Source organism: Limulus polyphemus, unplaced genomic scaffold, assembly GCF_000517525.1.
Source record: "Limulus polyphemus unplaced genomic scaffold, Limulus_polyphemus-2.1.2 Scaffold1136, whole genome shotgun sequence".
NCBI classification, from domain to species: Eukaryota; Metazoa; Arthropoda; class Merostomata; order Xiphosura; family Limulidae; genus Limulus; species Limulus polyphemus.
This window is the reverse complement of record NW_013666746.1, coordinates 135634-159984: the sequence shown is the minus strand read 5'-3', so window position 1 is coordinate 159984 and position 24351 is coordinate 135634. Positions and strand designations below refer to the sequence as shown.

Below are 24351 nucleotides of genomic sequence, written 5' to 3'. Positions count from 1 at the left end.
TCATTATTGAATTAGGAAACCATGTAGGTTTAGCGCTACCTTTCTATTCAAGATAACAGATAACTTAAACACAATCTTGTTCAGTTAATTCGATTTGTTTGGAGTATTCGCGCAAAGCTACTCTAGGCTATCCTAATACTGAACTGATAAGCTAGAGGGAAGGCAGCTAGTTATCAGCATCTCCTGGACTTCTCTAATATAATAGTAGGATTTCACAGTTTCTTTTATAACGCACCTACGGCTCCAAAGTTCAGCTTTTTGCGACAATAAGACGCAAACCATAGATCCTGGTTCAGTTGAAAAGAACATTTAATAGCAAAAACGTTCATTTTATCATGGTAGGTTTCTTAGTTATCTCTGTTAATGAAACTCTTATTTTAGTGATAGAAATATGTATGCATATTTTCCATTTGGTTTGGGAATAGCGTGCATTTACGATGTTACATCCACTGAGGAATATTGTAAGCTTAGAAACATAGACTTTTTTATGGTATCGCATGGTTAACTGTTTTTTATTAAAACTCGTATTTATTATTTTGTCTATTATGGTAACAGACAAAAGTCTTTCACAAGGACCAAAATGTGGCAGAAGATTTTTCTATAGAGAGTGGTAACATCATACAGTAAAACGAATGCTAGTCATTGCGGACATAAAATTTGTTTCAAGTATACGCATGATAAAGTACAAATAGCACTTCAATATTCACAATCAGACTGCGTGCAGTTTAAGATACCAATCAATTATATTTACTATTCTGAACATGATGGTTCATGTTTTATACAAATAAGGAAAATACACATGTGCATATAAAATGAAAACGATCGTCGCTCTGTTATATATTAATTATCCTTAAACTTCTACAATTTTACTCACGTTAAATTCTACTATGTTATGAACAAAACTGGAAATCTCTTTTCTTGTTTTGTGAATAGTGTGAAACGAGTGAATTTGCTTCGTTTAAAATTAATGTAATTTCTCCTGACATTCACATATAGTGCTCTCCAATATTTCTGTCTAACACTACCTTTTTAAAGTGTAATATAATCCAGTACACAAAAATATAGCAATAAACATAAAGCTGTTATAAGTGTAAAATAATACATTAACATAAAATTCTCCTTGGAAATAATGAGCCTAATGTGGTAGCCTAATATATATTTGTATGCAAATACCATAGATTAAAAGGCATTGTAAAAGTTTTTCAGCATACTTAAGGAATGCTGAATGTTTTATTTGCTATTGGAAGAATTATTGCTTTGCAAAAGTAGGAATAAATAAATATTAATAGACAAAATCAGTTTTGGGCAATATGAAACTGAGGAATTCAACAGCGTAATATAGGTTTTTTGTATCCTTTTAAAATGGCTCCCGATGTTAAAACCATTCGATAACACAACGTAAAGTGTCAGTACAGAGATCAAATTCATTTCTACTCGTTAAGTAAACGTATAAAACAAATTTCTGAAAACATGGGCATTAAATCAATAACTAGAACTTCGTGTCTAGGTGTACACACACAACATGGAATAATTTTACGAACAATGAATATTACTTTATGTCTTGTTAATATTCACCTCTCTTTACTAGCACGAACTGTATGCATCAGAATTTTTAAATGCTACTAATGGAGCTTTCTTTACGCATATCCACACAGTACAACCTTATACTAATAATACTTAACTAAGTATGATGGTCATTGTGTGTGTGTGTGTGTGTGTGTGTGTGTGTGTGTGTGATTATAAAACATTGATCAGTTGGGTACTCACTGTTATCAACATTTTCGGTCGTAATCCCAATTGGATCTCACGAGGTTCGGACAGCTTAAGAGGTCCAAGGCTAATTCTAAATTCGTGTATTAAGTTACCAATTTAAAATAATTTTCACAATAAATAAATAAAACAAGAATAAAGGCTATTCCGCAACTGGTTACTAGTCGTTCACCATAAGCACGCTGAAAAAAAAAGCTAAGTAACTTGCCAACAGAAATAATTCAATAACACAGTGGTCCATTGCGGTTAAAGTAAGAAGCTCCCTTGGAACTCTAAATAAGATAAATCCACATGGGTGTAGGTCTACAAAAGCGACACAGCATGAGCGTTAACACGAAAGACCAATTATAGAAAGTTTTATGAGTGGTGTCTAGCTTAAGACAAATGGAAGTGTTCCATCATTCAGTCATTTGTTTAATTCAGTGTTTGCAAAAGTCCACGGAACGTATTCTTTTCATTCCCGTGATACAACATTTACAAAATGGTGCAAATGGGAATTTATGCTAGTATTATAGCTGAAACCTGCAACTAAGTTAAATATTCGAAGACCCCGAGAAAAATGTGAAGATGAGGTCTGCACACTATCAAACTGACACTACTATATAGTGAGGAAATGCCATCTCTTTAGGAACTGGAAGCCAACAAGGTATGACTTTAGCTATACGTCCAAGAAAATCTGCCAATAACTCCGCAACATGCAACTACAAAAGGAACTCATGCTACCCCATTCGCAGACATTTCCCTTGGACTTGTGTGCCGCTGGATTACTCATACGTGCCTTCTGAAGTCGTATTCTGTGCACGATTCTTGTACTTCGAAAAGCATGCAAAGAGGAGGGGGACAATAATGAACTTAGTGTATTGTGCGAAGCCTCCTGCAGTGAATATTCCGCTGCAGAGCAAGTAGTCCATAGCCAGGAACTGCAAAGCCTAGTAGTGTGTCTACAATAGATCGTGAACGACCCTCTTTACTCAAGTTCTTTGAAGCACCATAAACATATGTTTTGTGTTAACATCGTGGATTAGAATTCCAGAGCTTATAATAGACTTTGAGACTAAATTTAATACAAAATTCAAACCGTAATAACAAGTTAAATTTGTATGTGGAATACTACAGACTTACACGAGCATATTTTCAATATTATACGGAAGGGACGCACATTCCTTCAAAGTTTAACATAACTGATATTTTTTGTTTAAAACACACTTACTTTGGGTAGTTTTATATATATTATGGTTTCCACAGTTTTGCAGAATTCACTTGAAAAACCTACAAGTTTCACAAGATCCTGTTAATAAATCTCGCGATTGTTTAAGTGTTACACAGTAAAACAAGTTTCTGGAAAAACTGGTTAACGGGTAAGTAAGAATATGGTAATTATCATTCCAACTGTCAATAATTTATGTTGAAATGAACTATCAATAACAAATACTATGTTGTCTACGCGTGATGTTTTTACGAATAGTTATGTGATTAATTATCTTTCGTAAAGCAAAGTTGTAGCAATTATTTTAGAAAAATAGGAAACTATTCCTCTTAAGTTATAAAAATTTGTGTTTAAAGCATGTGAATGTAACTACTCTGCTTAGAACCTACGAAAAGAATAAAAGTCCTACTCAATCCAAAGAGTTTGTATTTAAGATTTCATTTGGCATATTTACACCTAGAAAAAAAACAACAACAACGAATAATAAGAAAAACAGACTGAACAACTGTTTTCATTAAGAAAAATGCTCAAACATTTATTACAAACTTAAAAATGTAACAAGATATGAAAACGAAAACCTATAGCAAGGGCATACTTATAGGAACGGCCAAGCACAATGAAATATGAGTAGGTGCGAGACGAGAACGTGTACAATAATTATGTTACATGCAACCCCAAAGCACTCACTCAATCTATGTTTACGACACCGCACACGAGTAAAAAAGGTACGTAGTATCTATTATACCGATAAGAAAAGTTCTAGAACTGTGTATCTTATAAAACATTCACACTAATAATATAATAATAATAATAATATTAATCGTAACAATTATTCTTGTGAATCAAGTTTATTGTTGGCGTTCGACATAGTTATAAAAAAGTAAGCTAACATCACATGGGTTTTTCAAGTAGAAAAGATAAAACACCTTTAATATACCTAAACATTATATATTAGAAAGAATAATTAAATATAGTCTGTTCTCTTAACATATATACTGTACACATAGGGATAATTATTACATAATTCAAATTACTAGGTAAGAAAATATACCCGCTACCCAATTCGACATCACCGGTGTTGAGAAAAACTTTGAACACCAACCTCAAACGTGTAATTAATACACGAAATAAATTCCTTAACATACTACATACACAATATATTACAAGCCTAAGTATTCGGCTGAACAAAAACGTATTTAAACAAAACATTATATTATCAAGCATTTGGTTTTCATAACTTAGTTTTGGTTACACCCAAATATATGCCCCCTCCCCCACTACAGTCTTAAATATTCACTAGAATACGGCAACAACATCAATAGATTAATACTAGGATTACAGCGAGTGCCTTTTAAAAATTCCTTAGTAACTCAGACATCAATTTAATAACAATGTATGCATTAACCACAAACCTGGTGAATTGTTTAGATATAATCTCTTTGAAGTAAATTTCATAAATAAAACTGATAGATTAGCTTTTTTTTTTAACTACAACAATAATATAACGTAAAAAACAAGTCAGACGATAGTTGCATATTGACATTGTTTCTATCGCACCAGAAAGAAATAGATTGTGTTACCTAGAATCAATATAAACAATTCCAAATCTTTGTATTTTTTGCAGTTTACATCTCTTACACCTATAAGAATACAATAGGAAACCTATTGCTTTTTTAAGTTACAATTAAATAACAATATTATATTATCCTACGTTAATTCAGCAAATCTCAAGCTTTGTTAAAATCACGGCTTTCTAAATTCGTACTGGTGGAAAATTTAATTTTGAACTCCAAATACATCAATTAACACGCTAATACTAGCAGTCGTTTCTATTATCACATACCGACTGAAAGAACACTAAAAATTCAAAGTGTTTTCGCAAAAAAAGTCGTACATCTTGACTTCGGACAACCAAATAAACGCAGGTATCCTTTATTCGGGAGATGTGTAATTTTCAGTTTGCCATCAACAAGTGTTGATACTGGTTGGTGTAGGATACACCACCCACATTGAGTGGGTCCATACCAAATGTCGTAGAGTCTGATGGTGGCAAGTTTAGATTCAAACCTCCCAAGGAGTTTCCGTTACTTCCGAAAGACTTTTCAAAAAATGAAGAAAACCTGCTGTTAACAGCTGTCATACTTGTCGGACTGGCTAATGACTGGTATGTCATCTTCGTGGTACCAGTAACAGGAGTGGTGGATACAGCTGAGCTGATGTTGGAGGAAGAGATAAAGTCGTTCGAGTAACCTTTCAGGTTAACATCAAACATTCCAGATGGAACAAACGTGCCCGATGCGGAAGATGAAAACTGAGCCGTGTTTGGAGTAAACTGAGGCTGCTGGAGAGAGGCCATAAGGAGAAAATTTGGATCAAATTGAGGCTGAGGATTAGGTGATAGAGATCTTGGCCGCTGGGGGGCGCTGACACCACAGTTTCCTCCAGCAGCAAAGATGGCTGATGCCATAGCTGCTGACTGGGGAATAGAAGAAGGGACTAGCTGTTGCTGCGCTAGTTGCTGAACCTGTTGCATCATGAATCGCTGTTTTATCGAATTTCCCAACTCAGTCGGGGAGAGACGGTGAGACCTTTTACTATTATTTTTCAGCTTGGTTGAGCCAAACTTTGTCTGAGCAAACGTAGCAGTGGTAAATGTGAGAGGAGTTGCTGTCTTGGGTATGAAACCATTCACAGGGCTAGTAGATTTGTAGGTGGGAGAAGGAGTACTTGTTGTTGTAGCGGGTGCACAGTTTAAAGACAGTCCTCCTAGTTGAGACGCCACACTGTCTATTGGTTTAAAGGACTGAGCTTCAGGATTGAAAGTGCGCGAAATTTCACGTTCACCGCTTTCTTCAAAGATGTCAGATACACTGTAAAGTCCCTTAATGGGCCCTTTCTCTTCCAGACGGTAGGACACCTCTCCAGGATCAATCCAGATACTAAGTTCCTTTGGTAAGTTTTCTTGAATGTCCCGCAAGTCCATTCCACACTCTATGGATGCTTTCTCGAATACAGGATCAAGAGGAAACGTCGTTTTTAAACAGCGATAAGCTGATCCTTTCATAGGTTTTTCGGGGTACCAATGACCTTGAAATTTCTGACGTAGGGCTTTTTCTAACTCTTCTCCAAACTGGTTCACCCTCCTCCTCGGTAACTTGTTATAAAGAAAGGAGATGAGGAAGTTCAGCGCCACTTGGACCTCGACGTGCATACTCGGGTTGTTTCGGTCGTTAAACAAGAGCTGAAGCTGCCAGAAGTATCAATACTACTCCTAACGCCACAACACCTCGGCAACAGAGACTGGTACTACAGATCAGCTTCTCTCGGTTTCGAAGTTTCTGTTCGAGTTAACGCGTGTCGTGGAAACTCTGTGTGAGAGAAAAAACTAAAGTTTAGAGCCAGAACAAGGTTTAAAGACAAACGTTGTTGGATTTTTTAAATGACATAAAACCAATAAATCGAGATATTTTATCAACTGATACTACTCAATGTCAGAGCATATGCACTGTTGAAAGTTTCGTATATATAACTCGACTATGTAGTGATAACAGACTATTTGACAATTTACTTTGCCCCATATCCTTCACTCCTGTAGAACATAAGACATCTTGACTACAATGATTACTATAAGAATTATAGTGTTGTATAAGAAGACAAAGGAATAAAAGCTCTAACACAACAGGTAAAACATTTCCGATAAGAATTACAAAAGTGTAAAACGAATTATCCTCATTTAAAGTAAATAAGTAAAAGGGTGTTGGTGTTTTGTTGGTTGTTTATTAGCAGTTTTTAGTGTCATTAAAAACCGCCCAATAACAAATAGCTAAGTGTCTCAAGTATAAATTAACTAACATCAGTTACTTATACAATAGACTAATTTACTAAACCTACTAACCCGATACGTAATCGATAATATTGTTTCTTATCAATCAAACAATGTTTGAATAGACCCAGTGCTAAATTATTTACTGGATAATTCATTTTCGGTATTTCTGCGCAAAAACATACCAAATTGCGTAGACAGAAAACTCAATGTTTCTCACTTTAACGATTTTTAAATAAAATCTAGAAAGTCTAGAAACTTGCGGCCAACTTAAAAAGACTGTTTCAATCTAGGAAAAAAAAAAAATCAGCATAATTTCAAAAAAGTACTTAGAGTTGAGCATATACACACGTTTACATCCATGGCTTCTTGTTGTAAAAGTCTAATACCAGTTTTTTGTGTGTGCTTAACAAGAATACACGACTAATAAAAAGTATTTTTCTTAAACTATATCAAGAATTAGTCATGATTCATAACCAAGACTAATGTTACACCTGAAAACAATATTGATTTATTTCCTCTTCAAAATTAAATCCACGTACAATATTTGGATACTTAATGCGCTTCTTTCAATTACATGTAATTAATAATATTTTGTACAGCATCACAAAATCTTATTGCTCTTATGTAAAAAGGAAACAGTTTAACACTAAGTAGATATTAATATTCGTTATTGTAAAATTTTAAATAAATTAGGGTTATATGACTATGCTATCTATGGACATTTATCAAAATCGCAAGTTCCCAAGGCACAGAGCTAGAGTTTTTAAAAACAGCCTGACGTACGTGTAGCTTTTCTTAGCATCCTTTAAGCACGTGACGATGTTTACTAGCGCCGAGACCTAATCGATGCCCTAATTCTTTCTGCTAAGATGTAATAGCCTCGTCTTGGCTGCGGGAAACGTCTCTTCTCTATTAAAGGGTCTTACAACAAATGCTGCGTTATTGGAAATTCGCTTACCGCAGAGCAGCATTGCCATGTATATCTGCCACATTTTAACATGAAACTGTTTGTCTATGTTTATAACATTATAATTAGCTAGTGACTTCTTGAGAGACGATACTAGGTGTATTGGTATCGTATTTGAATCAGAACTCTCCGAGCTAGTTTCAAATATATAGTAATACTACTTGAAGTTGCGTTTTTTTACGATTATTCTGAGCGTCACGTTACAGTAAAAAGAGTTTTGAGTAAGTATTTCCAGGCTAAGAAATACTGAAGCTAAGTATTGTACATTTCCTTGTTTGGATACATATAATTATGTATGAAACGTATGTACATGTGCCAGCAGTATTCACTCACTGACCATTGTAAGAATCAACTTTAACTAAGGTTTAAGGTGGACATCAGCGTCATTGCAACTTTAAACTATTGACAGTTTAAACAGAAATCCTGGTGATATATATTAATTTTTCATTTATTTTTATATGATTGTGAGTTGATAGTTAGCCTGACTGTAAATTTAATCCTTTTGTTGTAGTGACAAATCCACAGAACTTTAGTCATTGACTACTTCGTTACGAGTGAAATCTTTAGCAATCACTTTTTACAAGGGCGTTCTCTTTGAGATGATAAAAATCCACTAACAATTAGCAAGTAAAACCCACAAAGGGCCCAGTCGGTTGCGAAAGGCGTAATTTGGATTCAGCCTATGAATTTTTCAATTCAGTTTTCTATTTTCATTCATCTTTATCACTACAAGGTATGAGAGTTTAAAAGGCTTAACTTGATCACTGCAATTTCTCTTCCCCAGTTAAATACGAGTCAGTGATAAAGAAAAAACAGAAAACGCACACACCAAGTTTCTGCTCATTTGCTTTAAAAATTCAAACAAATGCTGTTATAATGTTAAAGCAGTTTGGGGATCGATCACGCCCATTTTCTACGTTTGTTTATTGAATTTTTTGAGTATAAGATTTTCTAATGAACAATTGAAATAATTAAAAATCAGTGTATCAAAGACAACTAAGTTTGGATTGCTATAAGGGTAATTCCAGTATAATCCTTGTCATATTTACACCTATATATTCTATTTAGAAAGATAAAACAAGTCTAAATCAGTAGTTGTAAAGGGTTAATCGCATTTATATATATATATATATATAAAATCGTATGCTAATACAGTTGCGTGCCGCCTCACATTTGAGCCGTGACATCACAGACGACATGTTTGGTGTATTCCGGACAATATGACAAATTGCAACTATGAATATATTTATAATTTTAAGGTTATGTCGTCATTTTTAACAAGTTGTATTCTTATAGCGAAAATTTTGAAGGATGTAGAGCAAGGGACTTGTATTCCGAACAAGGAAGTCTTCAGTCTTCTGCACAGAAGCAGAAAAATATTTCAAACCAGAATATTTAGACCAACAATGGTGTCCGAAACTACATCGAAAGCCAATCTGCAGCACGCCCTCATTCCGAAGTGGGGGCCATGGTTATGAATGATAACCCTTCCAACATCTGGCAAAACAGTTTGTGTGTTACACTGTGGATCCGAGGTTCCATGGTTCGTGCTCCGTTACTGCCAAAATCAATTATCTGAGCAGCCCACTAGTTGGCGGCGTGTGGTGTTGACTAGCTACCTTCCCTCTATCCTAACACTTCAAAATTAGGGGCGGCTAGCGCAGATAACCCTCGAGTAGCTTTACGTGAAATAAAAACAAATAACAAAATACAAAGTAGTTATATATATATACAATTAAAAAATAAAATTATTTAGTAATTTTAACGAAAGCTACCACTCTCATTAAACGACGTTTTCTTGCATATTAGGTGTTCATGGTAAAATTACTTTGGTTTGCACTTTATTTCAATTTGAAGTGTTATCCAACTTATATATGGAGAAGTAATTAACAGGTTATTTTTTTAGAATAGAGCTTTATATTACCTCTAAATTATGTGTCACCTGTGAATTGTGTTTCTTATTGTTGAATTTTGCGTCTCAAATTTAAAAGTGATAAAATAGAGGGAAAGCAGCTACTCAACACTACCCACCGCCCACTATTGGGCTACTCTAATCGAATAGTGGGAATGATCATCACATTATAATGTCCACACGGCTGAAAGGGACAAGCATGTTTGATGATGGAATTCGATCCCACGAACACCACGAGCGCCCTAACCATCAGGCCATGCCGGGTCTGTTAATTGTGACAACAAGATATAACGTCATCATGCACACCAGGTGCAAAATGTTGATATATATAATGACAAATTTTCAATAAACTATGCCGTTTCGATACATGCGAAACCAGAACATCCCGAGGAAATCTACTGGGTGTCTGTTTTATTGAATTATGTAAGACGCGTTGAAACTTCTGGTAGTTAAATCAGTGAAAGTTTCCAACAGTTCATTCATTTCAGAGGCGGACCAGTCCAAGGTTTTATGTTGTTAAAATACAATAAACTATGCCGTTTCGATACATGCGAAACCAGAACATCCCGAGGAAATCTATTGGGTGACTATTTTATTGAATTATGTAAGAAGCCTTGAAACTTCTGGTAGTTAAATCAGTGAAAGTTTCCAACAGTTCATTCATTTCAGAGGTGGACCAGTCCAAGGTTTTATATTGTTAAAATACAATAAAGTAACTTTATGAGTCAATTATTATTATCATTTTCTTTTATGAAGAAAGTAACAGGTCGAACCCTTTGATTCAAACATACCACTTTGTGGTCATTCTGTTAGGCATGACCTTTTGTCATTGAGCTGCTACGCTATTGCGTCTATGTTGTAGTGATGAAATTTAACGCACGTGCCACATATCGATTGGAAAGTAGGACTTCGAGTATAATACTTTGCGACTCGAAGAAGTAAGTTTCCTTATTTATGAATATCCTGGTGACAATACCCTTGGATGACAAAATAATAAACTTTAACATAATGTGGTCTTAAATGAATAAAATAGGAATGTCATAAATGAAGAACGACACGGAAACCGTTTATTAATGAAGTATATAAATGGGGAAATAGAGGATTCTGAATTTTAATTGCCCTTACATATTTGCTAGTTCAACCTTTCTCTAGAACTTATAAATTTTGGACCAAGAAGTCCAACTTACATCGTTTGTATTTGTAAAGTAAGCCATGAGTGTTATGCGGGAGACTGCGGCCAATTAATACAATTATTTTACAGAGAACTAAAGAGGGCTATAGCAATGACGATCTGTTATTGGATTTTTGAATGTTATGTAAACGAAATCATTAAACATGCACTAAGTGGGAAATTATACTTGTAGAAAAGGTTATATTTGACCAGTGTCTTTAAAAAACAGAAACAAATACCTCGTTTGTTTATTATCTGTCGACTAATACTAAAGATACTGTTCAGATAGTATTTATCTTATTTATAATATTTTTTTGCTAAAACCCTCTCGTCAGATGTACTAAATTATTTTGCAACTGTTCAGATTGTTTAATGGTTTCACAATAAGTAGCTTACATACTGAAAGGAAACACAAGTCGCTTCTGAACTTGGTGCTAAATACTTTCGAGATTACGTTACATGTTGGCACAAATAAAATACCGAAAAATGAAGCCCCCTACAGGCATACTGAGTTATTTTTAGCGATAGTTAACGCTTCTTTTGATCATAAAATATCATTATTTTTGTTACAATAATTGTTGTAGAAAGGACAAAGATATTGCACAAAAAGATTTGTGGTTTTAACGGAATAGACAATCAGTTTCAATCAATAAGATTGTGGGTTTCCTGATCCAACCGGTTTCATATGATTTCGTTGTTAGTGGCCTACGACATACTACATCTAATTGAACTTGAGGTATACCTTCTTCCAATGAAAACCTGTATAGGAAGATTAAGACAAAATTTATCAGACTTGATCTGATGTTCCATTAAACAGGGTGTAACGCTCCATTATAGAAATATATTCTGAATTTTTCTCTGTTGCACACCTATAAATCGCATGGCGAGTACGTACAATGTAGCCTAGTTTGGTTTTACCTCATCGTTTTATAAAACCCTTTTTTGGTTAACGAGAAAAAAGATCAAATTATATACGCCGAATACCTTTTATTTCAGCATTGAACGTATGTCAGTAGTTATTATCAGACTGTTATTTACAGGAACATGTTTACAAAATAGAACGCACATATTCACAGACATATCACTGCGTCACTGAATGTTCTCCTCGTGGAATCACATACACGTCATCTGTTTTCGTTTGGGAGTCGGTGACGTATAAAGACTTGGCTAAATTCTCTCTGGCTTCTTATGGAAAACCTTAAACGTAAGACCTGTTTTTAGAAACAGTGTATTTGGGTGTTTGTGAAACCTGAATCCACAATTTTTAAAATAAAGTCGGATGTTTTGTTTTTGCTGTTGTGATGTGAACTCTTGCAATCCCTAAACGGTACATGATAATCGTAAAATAACAGGAAAATTTTAAGCAAAAACAAATATAAACTTCTGTGTGATTTAGTCTTTCTACTAGCTAAAACAAGGTTTGCTTTTCGGAATAACCAAGCACATTTTTTTCGTCCAGTCTCAGTAAAAAATTAAAATTAAAAAGCTACACACACACACACAAACGTGAAATGAGTAGAATTTGTGTACTGATGTACGTAAAAGTATTTGTACTTATGTGTTTTTATTTATATTAGAAGTAAAATGCTCCAAGACTCATTTTTAAACCACTAAAACATTTTTTACCGAAACAGTATTTTAAAGAATTAGTCAAATGCTTCGTGACTCAACAGGATCTGCAGTTTATGTTAAGTCCAGTTTTTAATTCACGTTTTGGCCTTTTTATTTACATGCTTTTGAGTCTTTCCGACGGTGTGTGTATGATACATACAAATTGTTATTACACAAATTAGGTAATGAGGGTGCAATGTATAAATACTAATATTTTTATTTTTCCAAACAAAAGTCACCCTGGCAGTTTAACTAGATTTTTTAATCACATCTTTTATGACCAACTCCTTTGTCTTTAATATGCAAAACAAAAAGTCAAAAGGGGGGAATAACTATGTTCAGATGAACGACTCGCCGAGTCAACCGTAACTTACGCATATCACACACACAAACAGACGCATTTCATTTGGTTTCAACATGTAAAGGCTTAGGTTCAGCAAGCTGCAGTTTTTCTGTTATATAGGTGGTTCAGTTGTCTACAACCTGTTACCACAGCGTCAGTTTACTAGGATCTTAATTTCCATCTGTATTGGAATGTTGTGTATACATTCACTTATTATTTAGAGCGGGTCGCCACATATAGTTCCAAATTCAAGACATCGACCTTTAATTTCCTGTAAAAGTTTGACGTCAACGACCTCTTCAGTAAACAAGCTTTATTTTAAATATAAATTTATGGTACAACAACTTTTGTTTATGAAATATTAGCTCTTGCGTCACTTGTTACCTGTAATACGAGGCAACTTTTGTAAAGTCCAAGAAGTTTCAAGTTTTAAATCAAGTCTCTTTGACCGCACTACATGCATTTAGTTGTGCAAATGTCTGCATTATGTGCTGAGAATACAGCACAGTAAACTGTTTGCTTTTCACATAATGCAGACATTTGCACAGGACTTGCTTATCCGAGCTATGCTAATTATGGAATTACATGTTCTAAGTATAACTCAGTAAAGAGTAATTTTGAACATCCAAAACATCTTCGGAAATTTACTTTCCAAGTGGGTTTTCATATCGTAATTGAGATGTGGACTAGCCTCTTCCTATTTGTCTTTGGTTTGAAGACGTTTAGAGCCTTATAACAAGTCCTTCATCAGATTTACCATGAACCAAACAAAGCTCAAAAAGTCGTCTCTCGGACAAAGTCCACAAAAATACCGACCACGCCCTCAGCTATTATCTGAATCTATGGACACTAAGTGGTGGACAGGAACAATGTTTCTCTTGTACGGTCAACTTCTGTGAGGGTAATAGTAAGGTAACGCTGCTACAGGTAACAACCAGCTAATAAACAGAGAATAGAGTAAAAATGGAAGATACGAGTAGTTAAATAAGATTAAGTAAAATCTTATTGTGGTTGTTAGAGTATAAACAAGTTCTACATACATGTTTTATATTTTGTGTGTTTTATCTCCATGCTCAATACTTTATGATCGAGCACGAGAGGTAGATAACTCAATTTTTCGATGTATTTTCAGTGAAGTGGATTTAGGGGAGCATTTTCAATGGAGAAGCTTTAAACGGGTACCACCAGAGAAAAGGGATTTACAGAAAGTTTGGATACTGAATCGAGTTTTCCCAAATACTTTTGGAACTCCGCCGGAAACATTACCATAAAACCACTCCAGAAAGAGTTTGTGGGAGTGTTACCGATAGAGTAAAGTACACCGGAGTACTTTCGGTGGAGTGGTTTTCAATCACTCCAAACAATACTATCTCTAGGTTACCACAGCACAGACATTTGAATACGTTTAATCAAGATGCCACGCATACTGGGGTACCTTATCTTATGCCAACCAATAAGATTATTATATTGGAACAATTCCCATTCTGTGACAACTTAGCTTTTTAAATTCACATTAAGTTTGTATAATTTTTCCTGATCATAATAAACAACGGAAGACTTTGAATTCAAAGAATCCTAACCCTTTTTTAAAAGAATGTACATCCACCATATCATGTATATCAACAAGAATAACACTGATAAACATTCATCTTCTATCCAACCGTTTTTGTGCAAGTAAGACGGTGTCATTCATTAAAGTTTCAAAAGATAATACATTATTTATAGACAAGCATATCAAATAGACTATATCCTAAAAATAACAATACATTAGATTATCAGTATTAAACATAATTTCAAATAGAAAGTACAGCAGAAAGAAACAATAAAATGGAAAGCCGAAGACGAGTTATGCTACAGTGTCATGTTTTGCTGTATCGAGGATATTTCCCATTGTCATTTGTTGTTTCACAAGTTAGACTGAACATGCAGAAATCATCGTCGGAACCCTCCAGGAAAGGAGTATCAGCAACACTTTTTTCACAACAAAAAGTATTAGGACCTACGGATATTGTGAAGGAAACATGAGGGTAAAAAAAAACCTTTTTTCCCAGATAATCAAGTTTTCTAGAGAGGTAATGCTTGGTTTAAAACACGCACAAATACATACTAATATTACATCAGTAATACTGTAGCCAGGTATCTATTTAATAAAACACTAGAGTTGATATGTTGGATGCTAGAAGAAAATAAATAAAGGAAATTTGAGGATTAAAAATCATTTGTTTCCCAAATGATCAAATTTCCGAATGCGCTAATGCTTGGTTTAAAACTCACGAACACTAATGTTACACCAGTATAACTGTAGCCAGATATTAATCGAAATATTTTGAGTTACACTTGAAAAAAACACTAGAATTGTTATGTTGGATACTAACACAAGTTAAGCAAAATTCGCAGGAATGAAACTGTGATGTGAATGACATCAGAAATCATATCTATTTTACACACATTCATTAAAAATTAATACGGTACCATTACCAATTTGAGATGAAAAAATATAGACAGCCTTTGTAGTCATAAACAAACTAAATTAATATTTTTATTAAAATAAATTCCAGTTTCCAATTAATCCGATAAAGTAACTTTTATCTATTGCTCCAAGTTATACCTATCATTGAAAATACAATTAAAATGTTATTGCTCAAAAGTAACTTATCTATTGCTCCAAGTTATACCTATCGTTGAAAATACAATTAAAATGTTATTGCTCAAAAGTAACTTATCTATTGTTCCAAGTTATACCTATCGTTGAAAATACAATTAAAATGTTATTGCTCAGTTGTCTGATGTTTGTTGTATTGCACGTTTAACTTCTATCATTTTTCACAAACATGCGTACTCTGAAGTCTCAGTTTCCATTAAGCTGATATCGTAACTTTAAGTCAGACTCTCGTATTTCACGTCAAATCTTTCTTCGTTTATTCCTCAAACAATGTAATGAATTTGGTAGAATGTAGAATGAGATTTTTGTGATACTTGTATAAACAAGTTTAGAGATTCTATAAAGAGAATGAACTTAGTTTTTTTAAGTAAGGATTCTCATAATTGTATTTTCTTCTTCTTTATTTCCAGACTTTCCGTTAATAATCCAATGTCACCAACCTCGCGTTTTCGTTGTTTTAAAATCAAATGTTGATTTTCGTAGAACATGCCCAATGGTATAGCCTCCAATAATTGTTCATCCTAGAACACTGTCATTTATTATTTGATAGAGAATTTTAAACATTTTGACAGTTGTTGTTTCGACCTGTGTACGTTACTTAGTTAGCTTACCCAAGAAGTAATCTTGTTACTGATTTATCCCTACTTTGTCAGACTCGTTATTACTGTAAGGTTGGAAGATGATTATTCGTTGGAATTATGAATTTCTTTACACAAGATTATTACACTTAAGTATAAAGTTTTTTTGTTCTGAAAAATTATTTAAAGTTAGTGGTAAAAAACATACTTTTGTATCATTTGGGACTTGACATTTAATATTTTGGCCCAGAGCGAATACTTTTCTATATGTATACACAATGTAATTAAGATTGCAGAATTAGATTTTGCGCTGATTAACACTTTTAGATGCTATTTTCCATTCAAAAGTATGTTGATCACAAAAAAGACACTTAAGTTTGATTGGGTAATATGGGTGTAGAAGTCAAACGTGATGTTTAGCAGTTTAACTTCTGAAAGCTCAATTTTCAACATTTTGACTCCCAACAATAATCAGTTTCGTTTTTTTTTATTCGTTTTCTGTATCATTGTTTAAAACTTTAGGGAATTTTCTCTTCTCTGCCGAGCTCCCTCCTTTCCCTCGTCAGCTTGTGGGAAACTAAATGAAATCATTATCAAAAGTCGGTGTACTACAAGTTTACAATGTGTGCGTGTGTGTTGAATTTTTAAGTAAGCAGCAAATAATTATTTATCCAAAGCTAATTTAAATTGCTTAAGGCTCCCCAGTTCATAACGTGTTGAAGATTTGGCAGATTATACAGTTTTGTTTACTAGTTCCAAATGTTATACTTCTTATGAAATATGCTGTGGTGTGCGTGCGTGCATGTGTCTGCACGCGTTTTCATGCGTATTTTCCAACAAAATTGCTTGTAGTTCTTAATGTACATGCAATTTAAAAACTGCTCAGTAACTTTTAACCAAAGGTCAAGTCCATTAAGCACGCGTCACAATTAAACTTCACAAAGATATTCCGAGCTTAATGAACTATGGTATTCAGCACACAACTACCCCCTCATAACGAAATGTTGTGTTTTTTTACACGTATTCATCTTCAATGTTCTAAAATCTAAACTATATAAAACATGCGGTGTTTAAATATTATAGGCTTCATCCATAGCGTTACCAGAAGAGTAAAAGTAAATCATGCATTGTTTTTTTTTTTTTTTACTTTTAAGTAGAAAATTATACACGTCTACAAACGGGAAGACCAGATTTGTAACACGATAGCGTAGAGATGATCCAACAACAAGAGGGCTACATATAACAAGACACTATCAAACAGACAGTGCACTATCAAGTTACACTTACTTTGAGTTGTGATGACAAATGAAGGAAAGTTCTTCCTGGCGATACCTTAATTGTGTAGCTGTTTCAGTTGTATTTGAGTGATTGTACGGAGACAGACAGGGAGATACAGTCCAGTTTTCATAACCAGATAAATTGAACTTGAAAGTTTCAATAATCGAGCTTGGAACATTCAGTACACAGCTTTATAACATGCCAAAAAAAAAAAAAATACCAATTACTTGTAAAAACGATTTGCAACAATAATATTCGTCATTATTACATTAACCTTTGACCTTACAACATCGTGAACTATATATATTAGAAACACCCTATTGGGGGCTTTTGTAAGATCTACCATACGAAAGGAGACAGGTAGTCGTTCTGGTTACAATTTTGCTCAAACCTACTATATTCAGTGCATATGTTCCAAATATCTGTACCCAGACAAGCTCGACAAAGTTTTAGGAATTATTAAATCTGTGATAATTTATACAGCAATCAAATATTTACGTGTAAATAAACGAAACGAGGGTATAATGCTAAAATATGAAGTCCTCGATTAACGACTGCAATCCCAATAAATATCTTCGTTTCATACTTTTTAGTAATAACCACAACACACACGATTAATCTACCCCCAACACCTGCTGGGAGTCAAGGAACATTGCACAAGAAACATGCTCACGAGTTCAAACTCATAGCGTAATGTAATGTTAAACCAGATATAAAAACTGGGTGATTTCGTAAGGTTACTGGTGTAACTTTTATATTTCACAGTCTTAAGACTCTTCAAGTTTTCAGGTACTTTCATCAGTCATGATACAACACTATTCTACCTCTAATATGGTTGTGCAGTTTCGAGGTGTTTATCAGCTCTCAACACTCCAGCCACACTTCCCCATCTTCAGTTTTACCAAGAGTGACATTCCTTACCAATGCACCAGTTGGTAATGGTATGGTAATATTACATAAAGTGAGTGTCAAGTTATTTAGACGAAACTGAAAAGAACGAAAAACTTAACTACTAGAAGCTAACTGAAAGTTGAACAGCCTCAAATACTCTTTCGGAGATATAAACACAATATTTACATCTAAACGGTCAAGCCACTTGTATTTCAATGACTGTGTATTAGTACTTGCTTGAAAGACGGTTTAGACAGAGGAGAAAGTATACTTGACAGGCATTTGTAATAGACTACATCTGCCCAGAAGGTTTTTGGATGACAGAAGCACTCCTTTGACAATGCCTCTCAAGTATACATCAGTAACTTATTAATGAATAAGCAGTTGTTAATCGGCTTTTAACATTGATGTGTACTCTACGATGAGGTGGATGTGTATTTTTTATCACTTGTGTGTGGTCGTGGGTTTTTCAGGTAAAAGTATGAAACAAGAACTCACATGAATTTGATCGTCTAACGAATATTTCCTTATTTGGCTTTTATTTTCTGAGGATGAGTATTAACGAGGCTTTATACAGAGATAATGATTTTGCGTGAGTCCCAATAAAAACCTTGTGATACAATTGTTAGTGACTGATAAAGTTCTGATTTATTTATGAAAAGAATCAGGATTTTAAAAGATATTTGCATTTTCTAAAAGTATTTTCAAGTGAATTAGTCTATGTTTCGTTAACGTACGTGTTGAAGCTGTCAAGACGAATTAAAAGTAACAAGAACATTTTATTAGTATCGCTATGGACCAAGTCACTAAGTACTACTCCAAACACTACATGTAGTATATCATAATAAAAACTGAGAACATGTGTAAAATAATATTAATTACAACTCGTTCTGCGTAACTTAGAAACAGTTTTACTGGTGGTTTATTTACAATATACCCTCTTTAAAAAAACAACAACAATATGCCTGTGGGTAAACGCTTAGTTTGAAGCATGCTTTGCCATGTTTCTGAAATAGTCCTTTTGAACATCTGTGACCGATATGTAGTGAGAAGTATTGGAAGTACAGGTGCACCGATAGCAACGGATAAAACTTAAATCAAAATTATAAACTAGGTTGATACATTTACTGATTATAAGGAGCTAAAAGTGTAAATTTCGTGCAAAGCTACTCGAGGGCTAGTCTAGCAGTGATAGATTAGAGGGAAGGGCCCATTACAAGATTCCCATTTAATAGTAAAAACGAGGTATAAGGCATGACATTTACTTATTCGTAATCTCGATATTTTAGCTCTTTAAATGCAAAGGCAACATGGAAGGGTGAAGAAAGGATTCAACAAGGAGCAGCCTTAACAGGTTTAATTAAATATTAAAATTTCACATTAATAAAACCTGAAATTTAAAATACGTTCATTTTTTTACATTTGGGAGCCAAAATACAGGAAATGACATCATTAGAAGATCAAATTTAAAAATATTCCAGTCCAATAATGCTATCCAAAAAATATTTTCTTATGATCACAAGAACAGATACTGCTCGAAGTTGCAGATCTCAATTTATTTAATAATGGTACGTATCCTATCACATTAGTGAATTGAATTAAATAACTTTTTACAATTTCATACGTTTTGAATAAATAATTTCTGATCTAAAAGTGCTACTTTACGATTCAAATATAACAACTTTCGACTCTATGTAAACCTGAGTGAGACCATTGCATGTTGTCCTTGTTAAATGCTATTCAGTTTGCTTTAATATGTCTTCCTACAGAGTCTTTTACGACTAAAAAAATCCGAGTGACAAAGCTTAATGTGAGATCATGGAGACAGCACATTAGAAATGGTGGTAGTAAAAAAATTCTTAAAGTATACAAATATTAACAGTTTTTAGTTGATATATTCTGAATTCTAATTAAATATCCCACAGGTTTTTGTACACTCCAAAATAACTGGGGCCATAAAAAAGATCTGCTGTCCTACGCATTTTTACACTCAGTAAATCTTTAAAAACTAATACATAGATTATGAGAAGAGTGACGATTATAGCAATCACTAAACTATCCAGAGAGAAAGTCCACAAACTAAATAATTTTAGTTTTGTTATTTCAAACAAGACTTGAGTTTATTTTTCATCGACGTTATCTAATGTACACCTACTTGATCAAAACATTGGATTTGAAAACCAGGCAAAATAGGAGGCTTTTAACGAGTTTATCTTTTCCAACTTCATACTTCTATGGTAGTAAACTAGGTATTATAAACTTTGGTAGAAGTTTGAATATTATGCTATGGGAAATTTAGTTACCTTACTTAAATTCACGAATGAAGAAAAAATATGACAGTTACTGCCTATTTATTGAAAGAATCAGACATTGTTACAAATTGTAACTTTCTACAATATATTGTTGCAATGGTTTCTATTTTTGGGCGAGTTCTTTCGGATTACGCGGTAAAACAAGAAGAAAAATGCAAAGTCCAGTATACTTAATGACAACGAAAACGTTTTATTTCTTCGACTACAACTTATACAAGTGTCACTGTTTCATGTAATTAACGATAGCGCTAACTTCACAAATAACGTATAAACAGAATTTCCACTTACTTGTTAAGTTCGTATCTCTTATACTTCATCACAAATACAAACTTGAAATAAACAACATTGAATTGTCTGATAACAGCAATTTACTAACTGGCTAATTAATGCACTAATTAATTTGTTAACTGACTAACAAACTCATTCGCCAACTCTAGCCTAACTCAATCACTAATTGGCTCAAGCTGTTCTAACGCTATGAAGAAAATTCCAAACGTTAGAACAGACACACACAGACATCCCTCTGGCCAAACAACAATACAAACGTCTATATTAAAAACAAAGTTTACAATAATATAATCATCAAGACAACAAGTATTACTGAATGAACTCTTTATTGTACAGCTTCATTAATACGTATAACCAAATAAAAAAATGATCTACGACTGTAAACAAAATGACCAAGTGACCTTAAACACATCGAGACAAAATACGAGAGATACAGGTTGGTTATAAAGATTAACGAAACTCCCATCTTTAAGATTATTACATCTTAAAACTATTTGTAGCAAGGTAAATAAATTTGTCTAGTCACACACACACCGGATCACAAGTTACATTCGGAAAACTTAACGCACTCTCCTTCTGTGACGTGTATACATCTGTATACACACGATTTCTATTCATCCATGTCAACATCCCCAAAGCCCCCCCCCCCTTTTGGATGTTATTTCCGCAGCATTTATCTTTGAAGTTCATACGTTCAGTTTTTCCTGTAGTTGCAATACCTTTCATTATTTTGCAGGCTACATTTTTCTGTTATGTTAATAAACACACACAACATTACAATGACAGTGCCTATGAATTGTGTCAACGTAGGAGAGTCATCTAGAGCTGTAGATGAAACCAGCAAATATCGTTGCTCACAAATCGTACTGAAGCCAACGATGACTATTTTCGTAGTGTTCATATAATGTTGCTTAACGACTTAAAAGGGGAACAAATGATTCAGAAATTCCGATCTCAGATGAACTGATGTTGAAATGCAAAGGAATCTATCAATCTATCTGTTACTCTGTTGTTGGAAGAGAAAATTCACTGCCAACTTTAAGCTATGCACATGTACAAAGTGCTCACGTAGTGTAACAAGTAAAATTGAACATTTATGAAATATCAAAACAAACATAATAAAAATCAGTAAAAACATCAGCCGATCTATTTCAATTCTTCACGAATTGTAAAGTCATAACTGGTAGTTTTAGTACTCTCATAAATACCACGATGCACCATTAAACACGCGCACACACACATTTCTGCAACATTAATGTTATAATTTCGTGACTACTCTTATATATATGTTTAAATTAATCATTTGTAGCGTTACGACTTATGCGTGAAACCAGGCATAACCGTAGTAAGAAAATTAACTTGAGCCTCTACAATCATATCCAAGTTTCTTGAAGCAATCTACGCCCTTTTCTTTCAGGTTAGGAAGTTGATACCTGCATACATTTCCATAAACGTTCACTACCCGAGTCTTAATGTGTGTGTGTGTATCTAAGTAGATAAATTATAAAGATTAAAAAGTTTCGGAACTTTTCTACTTCTACAATAAACGACACATCTGTGACAATCACGTGACAAACAAGCATTGACCATCAGCTCACATTCATCTACACGATAACATGCAAGGAAAGAGAGTTAAGGTAATAACCAGACAATTTCTCTTACGTCATCAAGCTGCTGTGCACACGTTTACAGTATTTGTTTTTCAACCCGGATGCTTTACTCCTGTATTAACGAACAGTGCCAGATTCCACTTTAGCATATGCACACACCTTAGATAGATATATTCCAAGGACAACTATATTAATATAAACATTATTCTATATACAACACCCTTTCTTATATGTATCATATAGATAATTTCTACCTTTAGAACTGTACAAAATGTAAAGGTTTTATCACTGTAACTAAGTGTAACCAACATTGTAGAGGCACAACGAAAGTGTTTAAACAGAAAACCGTGTAAATATTACACCTAGAACTTTTTTTTTGAAATTTAATAAACTAAACATCTTAGAACTCGGACCCCAGAAGCATTAGTACTTAAAAGGATCAAACTGCATCCACTAACTAAATTCTGAGTGTGTACTTGATCCTAATAGCCCGTTTAACAATTCTGTTGATATTTTTACTTGAATATTATTAGAATGAACCCCATAAACACGTACTGGTTTTATAATTTTCATTTCATAAGCGTTTAAAATGCTAAAAAGGCTGCTTGTACTCAGATACGCGAAAATGAGTGACCAGAAGTAAGATAAATGCGAATGCCAACGAAGGCGACTAAACGAGATGTATTCATTTTATACACTCAAATCTTAAGGGCTTTAAATATCCCCTTTATAGGTATTACCGTAATAACTTAATAAAATACTGTTTATAAACCACTACAAGAGTTTTGTGTTCCAGCCGTGTTACAAAAATATGGTGATCGTTTATTGTACCATGTTTAAACGTGTCACGTAATACCACTACTAGAGTTTTGAGTTCTAGCCGTGTTACAAAAATATGGTGATCGTTTATTGTACCATATTTAAACGTGTCAAGTAATACCACTACTAGAGTTTTTATCTTTATTTTATGTTAAATTAACATATCTATGCTATATGATCAAATGTGAAATACAAAAAGCTAACGTAAAATATTCTGATGAAAATATTTCCTATTAATATATCTCTTTTTCGTTTTCTCACTAAATATAAACTAATTTACATAGGTATTTAAAATACTAAAAGTAATTTTCAATAGGATATTCCTTCTATTAAAATTTATAGCTTATCGGATCTCTTACACTAAATTATTTCAAAAAATTATATACTGGTGTCTTTCTCGTTTATCATTTAATTATATATATATATTCACTTGTGTTCAGACACAATTTAGGTACACATGAAGAACGATTATTGATACACTCATTTGGCAGGAGTAAAGAACATTTAAAACTTAAGTTAAATTAACATATGTTAAATATGTTGTTGAGTTTCTGCATTTTTTATTTTCCAACCAATTAGGTACACAAACATATGCAAATTTTTACTAAAAACTAAATATTTTAACTTCAAACAACTTAACGTACTATAACACAGGAAAGTTATTTACTTTCTTCCATATGGAGTTTAACACGCTATAGTTTCTTGTTAGCTACAACCGGCTTTTTTGAAGGTGCCTAATATTTTCGCAGTTAATTGTAATAAATATTAATGTTTCAACTCACCTATTACAGATCGCCTTTTCCCGATAGACTATGATCGCTTTATGTGAGAAGGATCTGTTGTATAACAAGAAATGAAACGTACAAAAATATAAAAACACGTATCGAATCTCACGTCCCCACGCTCTTGAATGTTACGTTTCTACTGCAACGTAACTTCGTAGACGATCACAGTATATTTCGGCCGTATCACTTATGTATCCGTACGCGAAACCATTCATTTCACTTATAAGAAAGTTGTACTGCTTGCTTCTGCTTTCGTCTACTCCGCAACTAAAATAAAATCTTTGTATGACATTTTTTCTTGGCTGAAATTATGGGGAAAAG

The 24351-nt window shown here is 33.7% G+C and overlaps 1 protein-coding gene across 2 annotated transcripts; it reads right to left on the bottom strand.

Annotated features, from left to right (window-relative positions):
* Positions 1-3485: 3485 nt before the first annotated feature.
* LOC106462299 (protein Tob1-like) lies at positions 3486-24351 on the bottom strand. Of its 2 annotated transcripts, XM_013922201.2 has the most exons (3): positions 24028-24351; positions 17335-17514; positions 3486-6345 (listed from the first exon to the last, which is right to left on the bottom strand). In XM_013922201.2, exon 3 carries the CDS (start codon positions 6186-6188, stop codon positions 4932-4934), a length of 1257 nt encoding a protein of 418 aa, XP_013777655.1. In that variant the 5' UTR covers positions 6189-6345; positions 17335-17514; positions 24028-24351; the 3' UTR covers positions 3486-4931. The 2 variants fall into 2 exon arrangements, with proteins under 2 accessions (XP_013777655.1, XP_013777654.1); XM_013922200.2 differs by lacking the exon at positions 17335-17514 and having other exon boundaries at positions 24028-24195.